The 15,486-nt window shown below is 37.1% G+C and overlaps 1 protein-coding gene across 6 annotated transcripts in view; it reads left to right on the top strand.

The window, feature by feature from the left end:
* Positions 1–15,438, top strand: part of ptprea (protein tyrosine phosphatase receptor type Ea) — a 58,824-nt gene extending 43,386 nt beyond the window's left edge. For all 6 annotated transcript variants that reach the window (XM_069899658.1, XM_069899657.1, XM_069899660.1 and 3 more), the window contains 4 exons: positions 1,589–1,714; positions 3,782–3,933; positions 6,918–7,053; positions 7,199–15,438. In XM_069899658.1, the coding sequence (XP_069755759.1) occupies positions 1,589–1,714; positions 3,782–3,933; positions 6,918–7,053; positions 7,199–7,273 (489 nt within the window). In that variant the 3' untranslated portion in view covers positions 7,274–15,438. The remainder of the gene's footprint in view (positions 1–1,588; positions 1,715–3,781; positions 3,934–6,917; positions 7,054–7,198) is intronic.
* Positions 15,439–15,486: the final 48 nt, after the last annotated feature.

The raw sequence follows: 15,486 nt of genomic DNA, 5'->3' as shown, positions 1-15,486 counted from the left end.
AAATGTTGAGCAGATGGTGCATTACTGGTGAATTCCTACGTTGTACCAATTTTTCATCCCACTTATAGAGTATATGCTCAGGTATCTTCTCCCCTATTTTATCTAGCTCTAATCTGGTCCAATTTGGTTTTGCCCTTGTTTGATAAAAATTTGAACTTAATTGTGCTGCTCTATAATAATTCTTAAAGTTTGGTACTTGTAAGCCTCCTTGTTTGTACCATTCTGTTAATTTATCTAGTGCTATCCTTGGTTTCCCCCCTTTCCATAAGAATTTCCTTATTATTTTCTTTAGCTCCTTGAAGAATTTCTCTGTTAGGTGAATTGGTAATAATTGAAATAGGTATTGTATCCTTGGGAAGATGTTCATTTTAGATACAATAAACACGAAGTTACGCATGATACAATATAATTGGTTACACAGGCTATACATCACACCCCAAAAGTTAAATAAATGGGACCCAACAGTATCAGACAGATGTTTTCGCTGTAAAAAGGAAACGGGAACAACAATACATGCAATTTGGACATGTGAGAAAGTGGAAAAATTTTGGGAAGATCTAAACCAGATATTAAATAAAATCACAAAAAGCAACATACCAAAAAACCCAGAGATCTTCCTCCTAAGTAATATAAGAAATAAAGAATTTGGACTCGATTTGGATGGAGCACAAAAAAGATTTATTATGATAGCCCTAGCTGGAGCAAAAAAATGTATTACGTCAACCTGGAAATTAGAAGACAACTTGAGAATACACAATGGTACATAGAAATAAATAAATGTATTCCATTAGAAAAAATAACATATAATTTAAGAAATAACATCACAATATTCGAACAAATATGGGAACCATACATGAAATACAATAGAGAAATCCTACCGTGAACCTCCACCACCTAAAATGACAGAAGGAGAAGACAACAAAATGAACTGACTCAGTATATAAAAGTAAAAGATAAAAATTTCTTGTTTATTTTATTAAGTGACGACATTGTTTAACGGATTTAATGTATCTTATAGATTGAACTTTAAATAAATGGGAAGGGGGGGAGGGAGGGAGGGAAGGGAGGGGGGGTAAAAGGGGAGAAAATGACACTGTATACAAGAGAAAAATGTCTGTATGTATTTTGGTCAGTATAGTTTATTGTGTGAAAAATTTAAAAAATTAAATAAAAAATAAATATTCTGATGAAAAAAAAAAGATATGCTGTGTCCCAAGCCAGGATTCTTCAGCTAATGGACATAGAACAGGTATGATAAGGTGGTAGCAAGAACCTCCACCCAATATTAAAATTGTGCAAATCTTTACCCAACCAATCCACCCTGGGACAGTTTTAATATGACCCCTGCTCATACAAATAACAAATGGTTGAGGAGACATTTATTATAGACCAGTGCTAAGATACAATGTCAGGTTTGTGGTATAGTTGTGCAGACCAGTGGTACTGCTGTACTTCTTATACTGACAACTGAACCCTGAAAACCCACTCCTGACATTTCCATTTCCAAATGGGACAAAGAGTAAACTTTCTGATGAAGTATCTGGATTTAGTTTAAAATGCGACTAGAACTTGTATGTTCTCTCTGCAGGAAAAGTGTTCCCAGTATTGGCCCTCTGAGGGTTCTATAACGTATGGAGCATACACAATTGAGCTGAAAAATGACAACATTGCTGATGCCTTCAGTCTCAGGGATCTCACAGTCACAAACACCACAGTGCGTATCCCTTCAGATTTTATTCTAATCATAAGCGTGTAGAGGAATAAGCTATAAATGGGGGATATAATTGCTATTATTTGATTTTAAAATGGCTGATGCAGTGTTCCATAACTTTTGGATGAATCTGTATTAATACCTGGTTGTGCACAGAACCACCAGTTCAGTACAGGGCGCTCAGCAACTTCTTTGGACTTCTGTGGCTGCACGTTGAATCACAGAAGTACAGAGCACACTGCTGTCAGAGGCGAGTCTGCCTGACCTCTTGTTCCATCTCACATTCACGTGCAGGAGTGTGGCTGAGGAGTTAGTATAACTTGTATGTGGCCTCTCGGCTTTATATTAGCAATAGCAGAGAATCCTATGAATTTGCATGAGGTCACTGATGTTTAATTAAAAACCCAAGTAAGGGTACAAATTCTATTTTTTAAATTTATTTCATTTAGCATTTTAATTAATTTATATCCATCAGATGAGCTTTCAAGTGAGTTCTAATTTTTCGATGAATAATTATTTTTCCTTTTGTTTCGACATGGCTCTGATTTATTAAAATAATGGAAGAGGCCTCTTATAAACTTGGGTCTGGGCCAAGGGCGTTGGCTTCCACAACCTGCTGCCTAGTTACTTTTCACGGCCCATCCCACTTAATTTAAAACGTCCAGACAGACAGATCAAGACTTCATGTTGTTGAACAAGTTAACAATCAGATTGTCTGGCTTTGTCCCAGGATCAAATGTTGACCAAACTCCCTGCTGTTTTTTTTTTCTAGTGGTGCCATTCTTTTCAATAATCAAAAGGGGGAACCGTGGTATGTTTGGCCCTGTTGTAGACTCCCAGCTCTATCCAAGAATACCATCCCAGATGCAATGGGATATGGGGGATCGAGACCTCTAGCTCAAAAGATGTGTCAACAGAATCCTACATGTAACAAATGTCTGGTTATTTTTCACTACCCATTTTTGAACCCTCTCCACCTACTCGACCAGAATGGGAAATGCTATTGTACTTTTTCATAGAACTGCTTTTAGGAATATACAAGCGAGCCCATCGTAGAAACAGCACATCTAACCTCCTGCTCCTACACTGCAACCATTCTCATCACTGGCATGTAGGGTGGCCATTCCAAAGGAGGACATGGTCAGAGGTTACTAAACGCACTGCCGGCGCTCCAAGCGGTGAGCGGAACCAAAGGCCAGCAGCCCGTGCAGCAGCACTGGGCCCACAAGCGAACCGGCGCATGAACGGCAAGAGCAGCTTAGAGGCCAGCGACCCCAAAATGGCATTGGCCTTGCTGCGCAGCCAACAGATAGGGACAGCACGTGAAGAAGAAGGGCATTTTATCAGGAAAGTTCCCAAGCATGGGAAACCCACTTTTGTTATGCATGTTGTGACATCAGCCAAGAGGGGCCACGGTGGGAACAGTGCAAGTATGAAAGTCGGGCCTGAGCCCTAATAAAACTCAGAGCTTAACATGTGTGTGTCTTCTTTCGAGTAGTGCACAGCTACACTGTATATATAAAAAAATACATTGATATATATTTAGTATAATATATGGTAACCTATAACCATGTCCTCCTTTGGAATGACCATCCTACCAGGTGAGAGAAATCGAGATAGCGTTTCAGCTTTTCACATTCTGAAGAAAAGCCAAAGATTAAAAATGCAGATGATTTCCTGATCTGTTGCACATCAGAGTTATTTTTGTTTATTTTGGGCCTATCCTGGAATTTGTTTCTCCACCTTGTTTCATCTATTATTGGTACATTCTTTATCTCCTTTCACTCTTCACTATTACCAACATATAACATGGTTATTCTAATACTTTTGTTGATTAAACCAAACATGAAGTACATCAGGAATAACAATTACCGTGTGCTTGTTGGCAGCACACAAGTGATATATTTTTATGTGCTGCCCCACAGGTTGTATTTTATACATATAGCTGACCAAAAGCTAAATGTATTTTGTAAATTTAAATGCTATTGTGACAAAATGTGGATGTGAGAAATGGCCAATATCGGGTAAAGTGCTGTTGTTTTAAGAATTAAATTTGTAATTGAAATTCAGGAAAACAAGGAAAGGACAGTTCGACAATTCCACTTTCATGACTGGCCTGAGATCGGCATTCCTTCAGAAGGTAAAGGGATGATAGACTTGATCGCAGCGGTCCAGAAGCAGCAACAAAAGTCTGGCAATCATCCAATCATAGTACACTGCAGGTATTTCATGATCTTGTTAAACAGTACTTACTGATGCAGAAAGGCAAGCTTGTGCTACTGAACACTTGCATCATGTATCATCGGCACCTAATGAGAAAGCAAATGAGTTTCAGTTATTAACAGTTCGAATTTCATGAGCAAGACTTGCAAATTCCTGCACTAAGTGACTGGAAGGAGGTGCTCTCTGTTAGCAGCACCATGTCAGAATTTCCTCCTCTAGAAAGTTCTCTGAGTAAATTAAGAGTAATTAAAGTTTAAAAAAAAACTGCAGCTGTTGGAAATAGAAAATAGAAATAGAAAATGGTAGTCCCAATGTACAGAAAGATTTAAATCCATTGCTAGCATGTCAGTTGCAAACTCTAGGCCAGTGGTTCTCCACTCTTTTCCTTCCACTCACATCCCACTTTAAGTAATCCCTAGGCCATCGGTGCTCTGTGATTAGTAAAGGGTTTGCTTAAGGTGGGATTTCAGTGGGAAGGGAAAGTTGAGAACCACTGTTCTAGACCCAATTGTTACTGAAATATTTTGCTTGAGAAAAATTGTCATTGACCCATTTCCTTTGGAGTTAAGAAACTAGGCACATAACGAGTCAATGGGGGTTGATTAAAATAGTGGGTTTCAAACTTTTTCTTTCCACCCACATCCCACTTTAAGAAATCCTTTACTAATCACAGAGCACCGATGGCATAGAGAATACTTCAAGTGATACGTGAGTGGAAAGAAAAAGGTCGAGAACCACTGCTCTAGGCTTTTGGCAGAATGGAATAACAGAACAAATGAATTTCGATTGATATATCGTACCTGTTTGAATTATAATGAATGAAGACATTAAGAACTGTTTGGGTAATCAATCCAGGTATCCAAATGAATTCTACCACAGTGAGGGGGAATGGGTCATTATTTTTCACATCCAAGTCAAAATACTAACAAAATCACAAGTGGAAATTGAAATAATGTTTTGGATAAGGCTTGATGGTGAAATTTGCCAGCATCAAAGATGTGCAGCCAACAGACAGGGACATTCGCTCCATCATTTTCAGTGTGAAATCTGTCTCAGAAGTAAATTGGCTTGGGCCAGAATTAATCCAATGTGCAAAAATTATACAATTCACCATGTTCAAGATATGATGGTTTCAGAGAAATTGGCTTGATTCAGTCCTTCAATGGACGGTGGAGAGCATTTCATTATTAATTTACTATTGATTTATTCCTACATGACATTAATTTACTAAATGCTGGGATTGAAAATCAATTAGCACAAGACGAATGTGAACTCTAATATATTTTTAAGCCACTAAATCCATATTTTCCACTGGGCAGCAGCAGCAAATAACTCATTCGAGAGAAATAAGTAATGCTTAAAATAGTACCATGTCAAGTGGGAATACTTCCTCTCATGTTGGCTTTCAAACGATTTAGCTTCTTTAAAAACTCTGGTCAATGCTGGCTGCAGGGATTCTTTGCATTGCATTCTGCAAACATAATTTTGTGCTTTTTTTTGTAATGGCATCCTTTATCAGAGTAAAGCTTTTCATTGCTATCTTTTTCCATTTTCCACTGCAATTGTCAAATTACACAAAGTCAGATGCAATATTATCTTAATCACAGGAACATTATGTTGAAATTCTGCAATAGTCAAAAACATGATTCACTGGCCTTAAAAAATCCTTGAGGACCTGGAGAGGTATTTTAAAGATGTGAGGTGACTTTCAGTGAGGGTCTGGCATTTCAAAATTCTATCATGCACAAGTTCCGAGGCATTCTGTACAAGAAGACTGATCTTAGACAAATGCCTTTCACCCAGTGACTGCCTAGTGAAGAATGTCTGGATTAAAACAGGTTATTTGCATTGTGGGGTCCATACTAAGCCCATAACTGTTCAAGATATTGGAAGAGGCCACAGAGTGTAGCACATTTAAGTTTGTTGATGACACTAAACTGAGTGATAAAACAAATTATGCAAATGATGTGGAAAGTCCACAGAGAGATATCAATTGGACAAGAGTTCAATGTTAGTAAATGCGAGTCGATCACTTTTGAAAAGAAAATAGAAGCCTATATTATTATTTAAGTGGTGAAAGATTGCAGCATGCTGTTTTGCAGAGGGACTTTTGCATGAATTGCTAAAGGTTGGTTTGCTGGTGCAATCAAGAAGAAAATAGAATGTTGTCCTTCATTGCTAGAGGGATAGAATTTGAACAGGGAAGTTCTGCTACAGGGTACTGGTGAGGCCACATTCTGAGAACTGCCTACAGTTTGGTCTCCTTACTTGGGGATGGATGTACTGGCTTTGGAAGGGTGCAGAGGAGCTTCACTAGATTAATTCCAGAGATGAGGGATTATCCTAGAAGGAGATATCGAATCGGGTTGGACAATATTTGCTTGAATTCATAAGAATGAGAGATCTTTTAGAAGCAAATAAAACTATGAAGAAGATAAATAAACTAGAGGCAACAACCACTAGTTGGTGAGACTAAAGCTAAGGAACATAGGATGAGCTGAGGAGGAACAGCTTTTTTCCGTGAGTCAACTCCCTGTCCAATGAAGCAGTCGGTCTACCTCATTAAATACAATGAAGACAGATTTTTGCATAGTAGGAGATTTAAAAGGAAAGGGGAAAAGTCGGGTGGGTAGAGCTGAGTCCATAACCAGATTGGCCATGGTTTTATTGACTGGCGGACCAGGCTCGGCAGTTCAATCCTGCTTCTATTCCCCCCCCCAACCCCCCTTTAAATTCTTTCAACCCATATCCCCTCCTCACCCACTCATTAAAATCATTCTGGAAAGGAAAGTTGAGAATAACTACTTTTCACCAAGGGCTGAGTACAATGTTTCGCAGCTGCTGTGTTTTTGCATATGTTGCTTTTCAGTATTTGGCCTGCTGCAAACTAAGATGTTCATCGTAGTCATAAGACAGAAGGAAAGTTAATATTAACGGATGGGATTGTACGTTTAACTGAAAGTTGCATCGACTTATTTTACAGTGCTGGTGCTGGTAGAACAGGTACATTTATTGCACTGAGTAACATTCTGGAGCGTGTGAAAGCTGAAGGCCTTCTCGATGTTTTCCAGACGGTTAAGAGCTTACGAATGCAACGGCCACATATGGTGCAGACATTGGTATGATTTTGTTTTGTTTTGCAAAATAAATTGGAATCAAAACGTACGGTGATCCTCATTTGTTTAAAAAAATTGTCCGGCATCTTCAACATGTTGATTTAGAGAGAAAAAAAATTGAATAGATGGTCTTATTCTTTCATTGCAGGAGCAGTATGATTTCTGCTACAAGGTGGTGCAAGATTTCCTTGACATACACTCCGATTATGCCAACTTCAAATAAATATGTTCGTCTTATAGATTTTTAAAATCTTTCTAGCTGACAGGCCAGTAAAAGCATTTTTTGTACCTTAAATTATCAAGAATTTATTTTGTATTTTGCCATGCACTTGGTCTAGAAGAATATTACCTTTAAGTTGAAAGGCCTTCCCTTTGTTGTCCTCGCGACTGAGCTTAGGAAGCATTTAGGTTACCGTAATCGGGTTAGTCAAACTTCTATTAGACGTCGTGTGATTTTTCGAATTGAGTGAATGAAGTATATTTACTGTTTTATTTTAGCCTCCTGAAAGAACATTATTTAATGAGAATAGGTCATTATCACCTCACATATTATTTCAAATCTTGAATGTACAGAAAAATGAAATTCTACTCATAAAGCTTTGTAAAAATACCGATAATTTCTGAACCCCCCCCCCCTCTACGTGTTACATAATGTGAATTTATACCGTGCATTAGAGTTTGCTTTGTTTTCCAAAGGTTGGGTGTGATACATATATAATAGATATATTTTTCTATGAAAAGTTTACAGTGTTATAATGTTAGTTGCATATCATGAGTTTGGATATTGTTTAGTCCTACCTGACTCTTTTTTTTTGCGTAAATAATGATATGCTGTTCTTTAGAAATCTCTCCTTTCATACAAGTTCTATCCTCCGTATTGTTGAGAAATAACCTGGGGAAGAGAGGCACCCCTTTCCATGACAACTCACACCAGTGTCTTCTTTGCCCCTTTGCTGTTGGTTGATTCAGCCAAATAGTGGGCAGCCTTAATCTGGCAAATCTGTTTCAGGATTACCCATATGGCTTCTAGGATCTTGCCAATCTGAAGTCAATGAGGCCAGAACCTCAAACTCATGGATCTCTCTCTGTGTCTTCTGGACCAGCAGCCAATCAGCCATCCAAATCTTTACACCAGTTCATCAGTTCCCTGGTTATTGTGGATAACTTTCTCACACCGCTGCAGACAGATTTTTGGAAGTTTTAAATAATATATAAATTTTATATGTTTGTTAAAATTTGTACAGATGAATCCCATTTTATCCAGCTTTCCATATTTTCACGTTGGGATGATACGTTTTCCAATGGGAACTGTGAAAAATAAAGCAGGTTGATGTGCACCCGGCCAAGGTGAATACCCACCCCATTTTGACATTTCTACACAAATTTTCTGTCTAATAAATAACCTTATTGAAAAGCCCCCATCATTTCCAACACTGAACGGATCATTGGAAATGTTTGTAGCTAATGAGAGATGCCAATTTAAAGAATAAAATTGTATTTACCAATTTTTTTGTTAATTTAACCAAGTGACATGCGAGATTGACAGTGAGGAATTTCTGTCCAGTGCAAATATACTCTGCAAGCAAATTAATATGAAATTAAAACATAATGAAATTAAAATATTCCCCAGAATGCAATTGGTTCTCCTCATGTCATCATTGATCGTTGTAATATAGAAAAAGACTGTTCTATATGCCATCCTCACCGTGTTTTTTCAAATAACTTGCTGACTCCTTTTAAAAAAAATCTTGTACACAATTGTTTAGTGGCAAAAAGTTTCATATTATCTCATTTAACTAACTTTTTAAATATATTTTCCTTTGTCATCAACTGTTATAAATGTTACGTTTCTTCTTTGGCTTGGCTTCGCGGATGAAGATTTATGGAGGGGGTAAAAGTCCACGTCAGCTGCAGGCTCGTTTGTGGCTGACAAGTCCGATGCGGGACAGGCAGACACGGTTGCAGCGGCTGCAGGGGAAAATTGGTTGGTTGGGGTTGGGTGTTACGTAAAATACAGTAAAATCCCCATTATCCAAAATTCAAGCAACAGGCAAAACATAATCAAGGAAATATGGAAAATAAATAAATGCAAACTAAAATTCTTTGTTAGGCATTGTAAGAATGAGTCTCAAGTAACCGAAAAATTTGCATATCCAGCACCTAAAAATCCCTGCATGTTCCAGATACTGGTAGTTTTACTGTAATTCACAATTTTAATGGTTATCTGGTTATATTTTAACCATCTGAACTCCAACCAAAAACTGTCTGGACTCCATCTCACCTCTGAAATCCTGGTGTATCTGCACTTACTATTGACTTTCCAATCTTTCTATAATGTGTTTCTATCACTCACAGCAATATGTTAGCTGCAGTTATCGAAAGGGAGAGTTCCAGCTCACAGGTCAAACAGGAGAGACCAGGGAAACTTCCCCCATCTGACTTCTAAGTTGAACTCAATTTGGCTTTGGTAGCACAGCCAGATACTGTCTGTTAAGATGTTCTGACATAAAAATACCCCAGCTTGAAGGAAATTGTGGCATTCTAAGGAGAGTTTTCCTGTGCACACCCCAATGAAAATCGACAACTACTTTCCTAAACATGCTGCAGGACTCTGGAAAATATACACATCCTTCATAACTTGTGTGCTAGTCATCCTTCCTAGCATCGAGACTGACAGGCATCCCAACTGCCAGCTAAGTGCTACTTTCCCTCCTTTTCAAGTAGAAATTGACCAGAGGCCTCTGGAAAAGACCCACAAGCTAAAATAACCCACAAATAGAATTTATGTAAGTTAAATATGTATTGCATCTATGCACGCACCTGAAATCTTCTCCAGATAAACTGCACATCATGTCTTGTATCTGTCAAACTTTACGTCTTCTGAATTCTGTGCCTCAGATGCAAAGTAAACTCTTACATTTGCCTTTTGAATAGCCTTAGATATTTTCACTGATAACTTTCATGATGTTGCAACTACCAAGCTCCTTATCCTTGCATTTTTCATAGAAATCTTGCCCTTGAAGGTCTATGCCCTTTCCATAATCTCCCTAAATTTATTACATCACATTTTCAAATTTTTAAGACACCTGCTCACATATCCATACTCACCTCTTCACTTCCTGGCTACCATCCTGTAATCTTCCACACTTGTCACGTATTTGAAAATTGTAATAGTTCCTGAACATATTTATATTTATTGCCATCAACACTGCCTTCACTTCTGTGCCCTGAAGAATATTCCTTATCACATCTTCTAAGTAAAATAAGCTAATTTTTCTCAAAACACTGAAATGCTGGAGCCTGAACTTGAACCTTTCCTCATACCTTAAGAGCTCAGACCTGAAATGCTGGTAATATATCTCTTCACCTTCCACGAAGACTGCAAGACTAGCTGAGTTCCTCCAGCATTTTTGTGATTTGACAACAATGACAGGATCTTCAGACTTTCGTGTTTCACTTCAAGTTAATTTTTCTGCATTCCAACCATTGCCACCCATGTGACTGCATTTCCCATTCATTGTGCGTGTGCAATCATTTTACGAATTACCCTTTTGAAAAACCACACAAATTACATTCATTCCAGCCACTTGCCCCTCACTGTTACTTGTTTTACCTACCTCTTTTTCTCTGTTGCCTCTTGTCGCTATGTGATAGTCTCCAACTATCTCAGTTTGCCAACATGAATCCCATAACCTACATTTCTGGCTGATGCACTTTTACGATTTATATTTTGGTTGCCCAGCAGATTGCATTTACAATGTTCAAGTAATTTTGACCAGATTGATAAACTACTGATTTTCTTTGGAAATTTTCTAATACAGAATATTTGGTCAATTTAATATTTTACTGTTCAATTGGAACATACTTCATGGGCACATTCAGAAATTTGTGAATTAGTTCAGAAATAATCCTTCTGTTGCTATTACTGCATTGGATGTGTCTCTTCATCCACTATGGAGCTGACAAAATGATTGACTGTCCTTTTTAAATAAGGAACACATAGTTTGTAATATTTTGAAGACTTGCAAATTCCAATTGTGTCTGTATTGTTATTGATTTGGTTCCCTTAGTGGCCACATTACTGCTTACCGCTCTCAAGAGAGGTGGTCAATTGAACTGTTTTCTTTTCCTTGCCCCACGAATGTTAGTAGCAAAAAGATAAATATTCCCCTTTCCTTATTTTAATTATTGTGGTGAAGTGTTTTATGTCTGATGAATGTAACCAACTGGAGTGATGCAAGACTCCAATGCAGGGATCCATTTAAAGCATCTAGTGTATAAATATTCTGCCCCATTTAAGCAGAGATGGTGACTGGACAATTCAGTACTGGTCAAAACCAAGGCAATCGAATAATATGGTTGAGTTGCTGGCATTTGGCACAGCAATAGCCAGGCCACCATCTGTGGCCTGTTGCCAACAGGCAGGTCGAATTTTAGGCTGCTTGCCGTGCTGGCAGGACATCCATTATGAAACAGTCAGGGAGGCAGGAGGAAGAGTACAAGATTATTGGATAGGTTAAGGGGGTATCATATAGGGAACTGATGACCTCTTACCAATAGTTCCTGACAATCCTGAGGCAGTGATAACTGTTTCTCAAACTCTCCTTTGCCACAGTAAATCTTGAAGAATTCTGTGAGGCAAGACCCCAAATTTTCAGAAACACAGAAGCCTAATGTTGGCATTTGTCCCCTCATTTTGATGTATAAAAGTCTAAATATCTGTTTTAAACACCTCCCAGTTATGTGATACAATTTAAGTGGAGAGCATATAGAAAACTGATTCCAGGATACAGTAGACTGGACTCTACTGTATTTTGAATAGAATTGAATTGTTATATTGTGGCTTGTATCAAAATCAAACAATCTTTGTTTTGCGTGTTATTTACGCAATCCAACTCATAAAGCAGGTACTGCAATGATAACAAAAGTATTAGGAGTTGTGAGTGTTACATTTATTCAATAGTGCAGGATACAGAGAGAAGTACAAAACATGGTGCAGGGAATAGAGAAAAGTACAGTTATAAAATTGATTACAAGGACATAATCTTTTGCCAGTGTGAGTTCCATTCAAAAGTCTGCTAACAGTAGGAAAGAACCCGTCCTTGAGTCTGGAGGTTTGTGTCTTCAAACTCGTGCATCTTCTGCCGAATGGAAGAGTTGTATGACCAGGATGGGACTAGTCTTTTAGTATGTTAGCAGCACTCCTGAAATAGTAGGAGGTATAGACGGAGTTGATAGAAGGGGGGTTGGTTTTTGTGATGGCCTGAACTTTGTTTACCTCACTCTGCAGCTTCTTGTTGTCTTGGGCAGAGTAGTTCCTGTACCAAGCTGTGATGCATCTGTAAAACTTGGTAAGATACTTGGTAATTCCAAATTTCCTGCCTCCTGAGAAAGTCGAGTCTCCGGTGCACTTTCTTAATTGTAACATCGACACATTTAGACCAGAACAGATCGTTTGTGGTATCTTATTGAAAATGTTAACATTGGGTACAGTTGATGAGAATCTGTAGGCAAAAGTTTAGCATTGGGTACAGTTGGGATTAATTTCCAATGTACTTAATCCTTAAATAGACCCTTCTCTTGCTTTGTAAAACCCTTGGGAAAAAATATAAATTTGTTTAGTATTAGATACTTTGTATTTCAAAAATGTCAAGCAAGCATAGAAAGCTAATTTGCAATTGTATCTCTCATTCCGAATACATGTAACCTTTTACACATTTACTAAACTGAAGGAAATGAAATGTTGCATCACCAGATTTCTTTATATGTAAATAAGCACACAACTAAAAGAAAACAATCTATTTTTAAAAGTTTTCAAGGGAAAAAAAATCCAGATTTAATATTAATATTAAAACCAAACAATTATTTCTTTTGTGAACTTTGGTTTACAAGGCTTAAAAACCTTAAATATTTGCTTTATGTTTTGTTTTAGACAATTGTTTAGTGAACTGTCTTTTCTAATTGTTGGATATTATCAGCCTCTGATGTTCTGTAATCAGGTTAAAGCAACAAGGTTATATGCACACAGAAATTCATGTACTTTATCCTTTCTTTCCAACTTCTAAAAAATGCTGAGATTACTTATTTCAACATTTAAATTGTTATGCCTGAGAATAACTTAGCACATTTTGTAATACTTGCTTCCACTGTGCCATAGTTGCCTAGGGAAGTATGCATGCATTAATTAATGAAGCATGTTAAGTGAATGTAATGTTGCCATAATTTTGATAAACTGCAGGTACTGTTACACCCAACCTTTAAGAGAAATTGCAGGTAAACAAGCAAGTAGATCTGAAAGCACACTACCATGTGTATACTGCCATTACTGCTAGACTACCCAGTGAACTGCTTATCTTTCGGTGCAATGCACAACTGAATAATTGTAGATATATACAGTTAAAGAAGTGATAGTAACTAATCTATTGCGAGATGTTTTATTCCGCATTACATTTATGAAGTGCTCACATATTGTTCATTTTTAGTACATTTTATGTGCTTTCTTTATTTTACCTTATGGTAATAAGGGACAGTACTTATAAAAGGTCAAACCTGATTACCTCGTTTAGTTCAGTCACTAAGTGACTAAAGCTATTTGAAGGATACAATCAGTTTCTCATTTGTCCCCCTTCCACATCATTTCTATTGAAAGCAGAATCAAGCATTGTTTTGTTTGCCTGAAATGACACCCAAAGTCGCTTGTTCAGTTCTTGGGTGAAAATGTTATTAAAACTGTAGAGTGCCAATTGGTAGGTTCATTCTGTTTCCATTCACCATACATGTAAAGACAATTAATAATATAGTAATCAGAGTGGTGTTATAGCACTGTTTCTCAAAATTGGACCTGCCTATTTTACACTAGAAGCAATGTAGGTGGGACAATACCTACATTCCATTAACTATCGGGCCCTTATATGGTAGATTTAATTTTGTACTACACTGACAAGTGATCAACTGAATAAATTCTGGAATTAAAGAAAAAAGAAAAAATACTAGCATGTAATCTGATCACTTTACCTTCCCAAATTATTGTTAAATTTTCTTGGAAAAAAAAACTCAGCAAATTACTTCATTGTGGTCAAATAAACTGGTTGCAGCAGATCACCAATTGAGGAAGTGCCAGCTTTTCACTGGATACGAACCATACAGTATTGTGCTTTTGGTGGACTATTTTTCGTGGCTAGGCATCCAAACCATCCCTTATCATTCGTCAAAATCAGAGGTTATTTGGGCCAGTTCTGATGCCCAGTCAGGGTTTTAGAATGCTGGAAAGCATCAAATCTTCCAAACAAATCACCGCTTTTTCAAATGAGAACAAGAAGGGTGCCTAGTTTAGAGTATTAGCAAGTTGTAGCATTGATAGAATGCATCAGGGCAGAACAGACATGGCCTATACCCAGAAATGTTCTGTTGTGAAGTGTTATTTATATTGAGCAACTCTAATCTGCCTCAATTCGTCCCAAAAATAAGCTCCATTCAAGCAACTCTGCACATTTAGTGCAGATAACAAAATATCAGAAATATTGCACTGTCTTAACTTGCAAGGGTTGAAAGTGTCAGCATTTCCATAATTGTTGTTACCTATCAGGGCATTCCAAACGAGTCATAAATTTATTGAGCTTTTTGATGGTAATGTATGTCAAGTTACAATTATATATATTTGGTCTGATAGTCCAAAGAAATTAAAGGGAAAATGATGGTATTTAAATTGCTAAATTTCTTCATTTGACCTTTTATAAGTCGACAGTATACTTTTATTTAAATAAGAGAATGAGACTTTGTACAGTTCTGTTTGAAGTTATGCAATATTTTGTCCTGAGATCCTTCTCATTGCACTAATCTACTGACGGCCGTGTTTCTATACTGCTCAGAATAGATAAAAGGCACTGTGCTGATTTTGTATATGTGAAATTATCCTGAAATAAAAACACGTGTATACAAAAAAACAGATCACGCAGCTTTAATTTGCAATATGCATTGTATATGAATGCCATAATTTTTTGGTACAGTAATGATTTTAAGTTGTCCCATGTATAGATGATAAACATTGCCCTTCAATGTCATTTGTGTTAAAAGAGCTTACAAAAGAAATTTGAATGGGGAAGAAAATTAGTGTCAATTTCTGATCACAATGTATTAACCCCAATATTAAAGATTCCTCAAATGACAGATGAATACTGTTTAATAATTTATTTTTGTTCAAATATGCTAACAGTGCGACATTATTTTATTGCAATATCTATGTTAAGTTGAAGTTTAAGGCTTTTTACAAGCTCACAAGCTCGTTTTGTTTATGGTGGCCATTTGTCATCTTAATTTCATTTATCCAGTTTCGCTAAATATTATTTTTGCAGTTTGAATCCATTAATAAATGGCAAACCTGAATCTTAAGTAGTCTCTGCACATGCTTTTTTATTTAATCACATTGATCTATTTTGA

Source organism: Narcine bancroftii, chromosome 10 (assembly GCF_036971445.1).
Source record: "Narcine bancroftii isolate sNarBan1 chromosome 10, sNarBan1.hap1, whole genome shotgun sequence".
In the NCBI taxonomy this organism is placed as follows: Eukaryota; Metazoa; Chordata; class Chondrichthyes; order Torpediniformes; family Narcinidae; genus Narcine; species Narcine bancroftii.
This window is presented reverse-complemented; position numbering and strand designations above follow the sequence as displayed.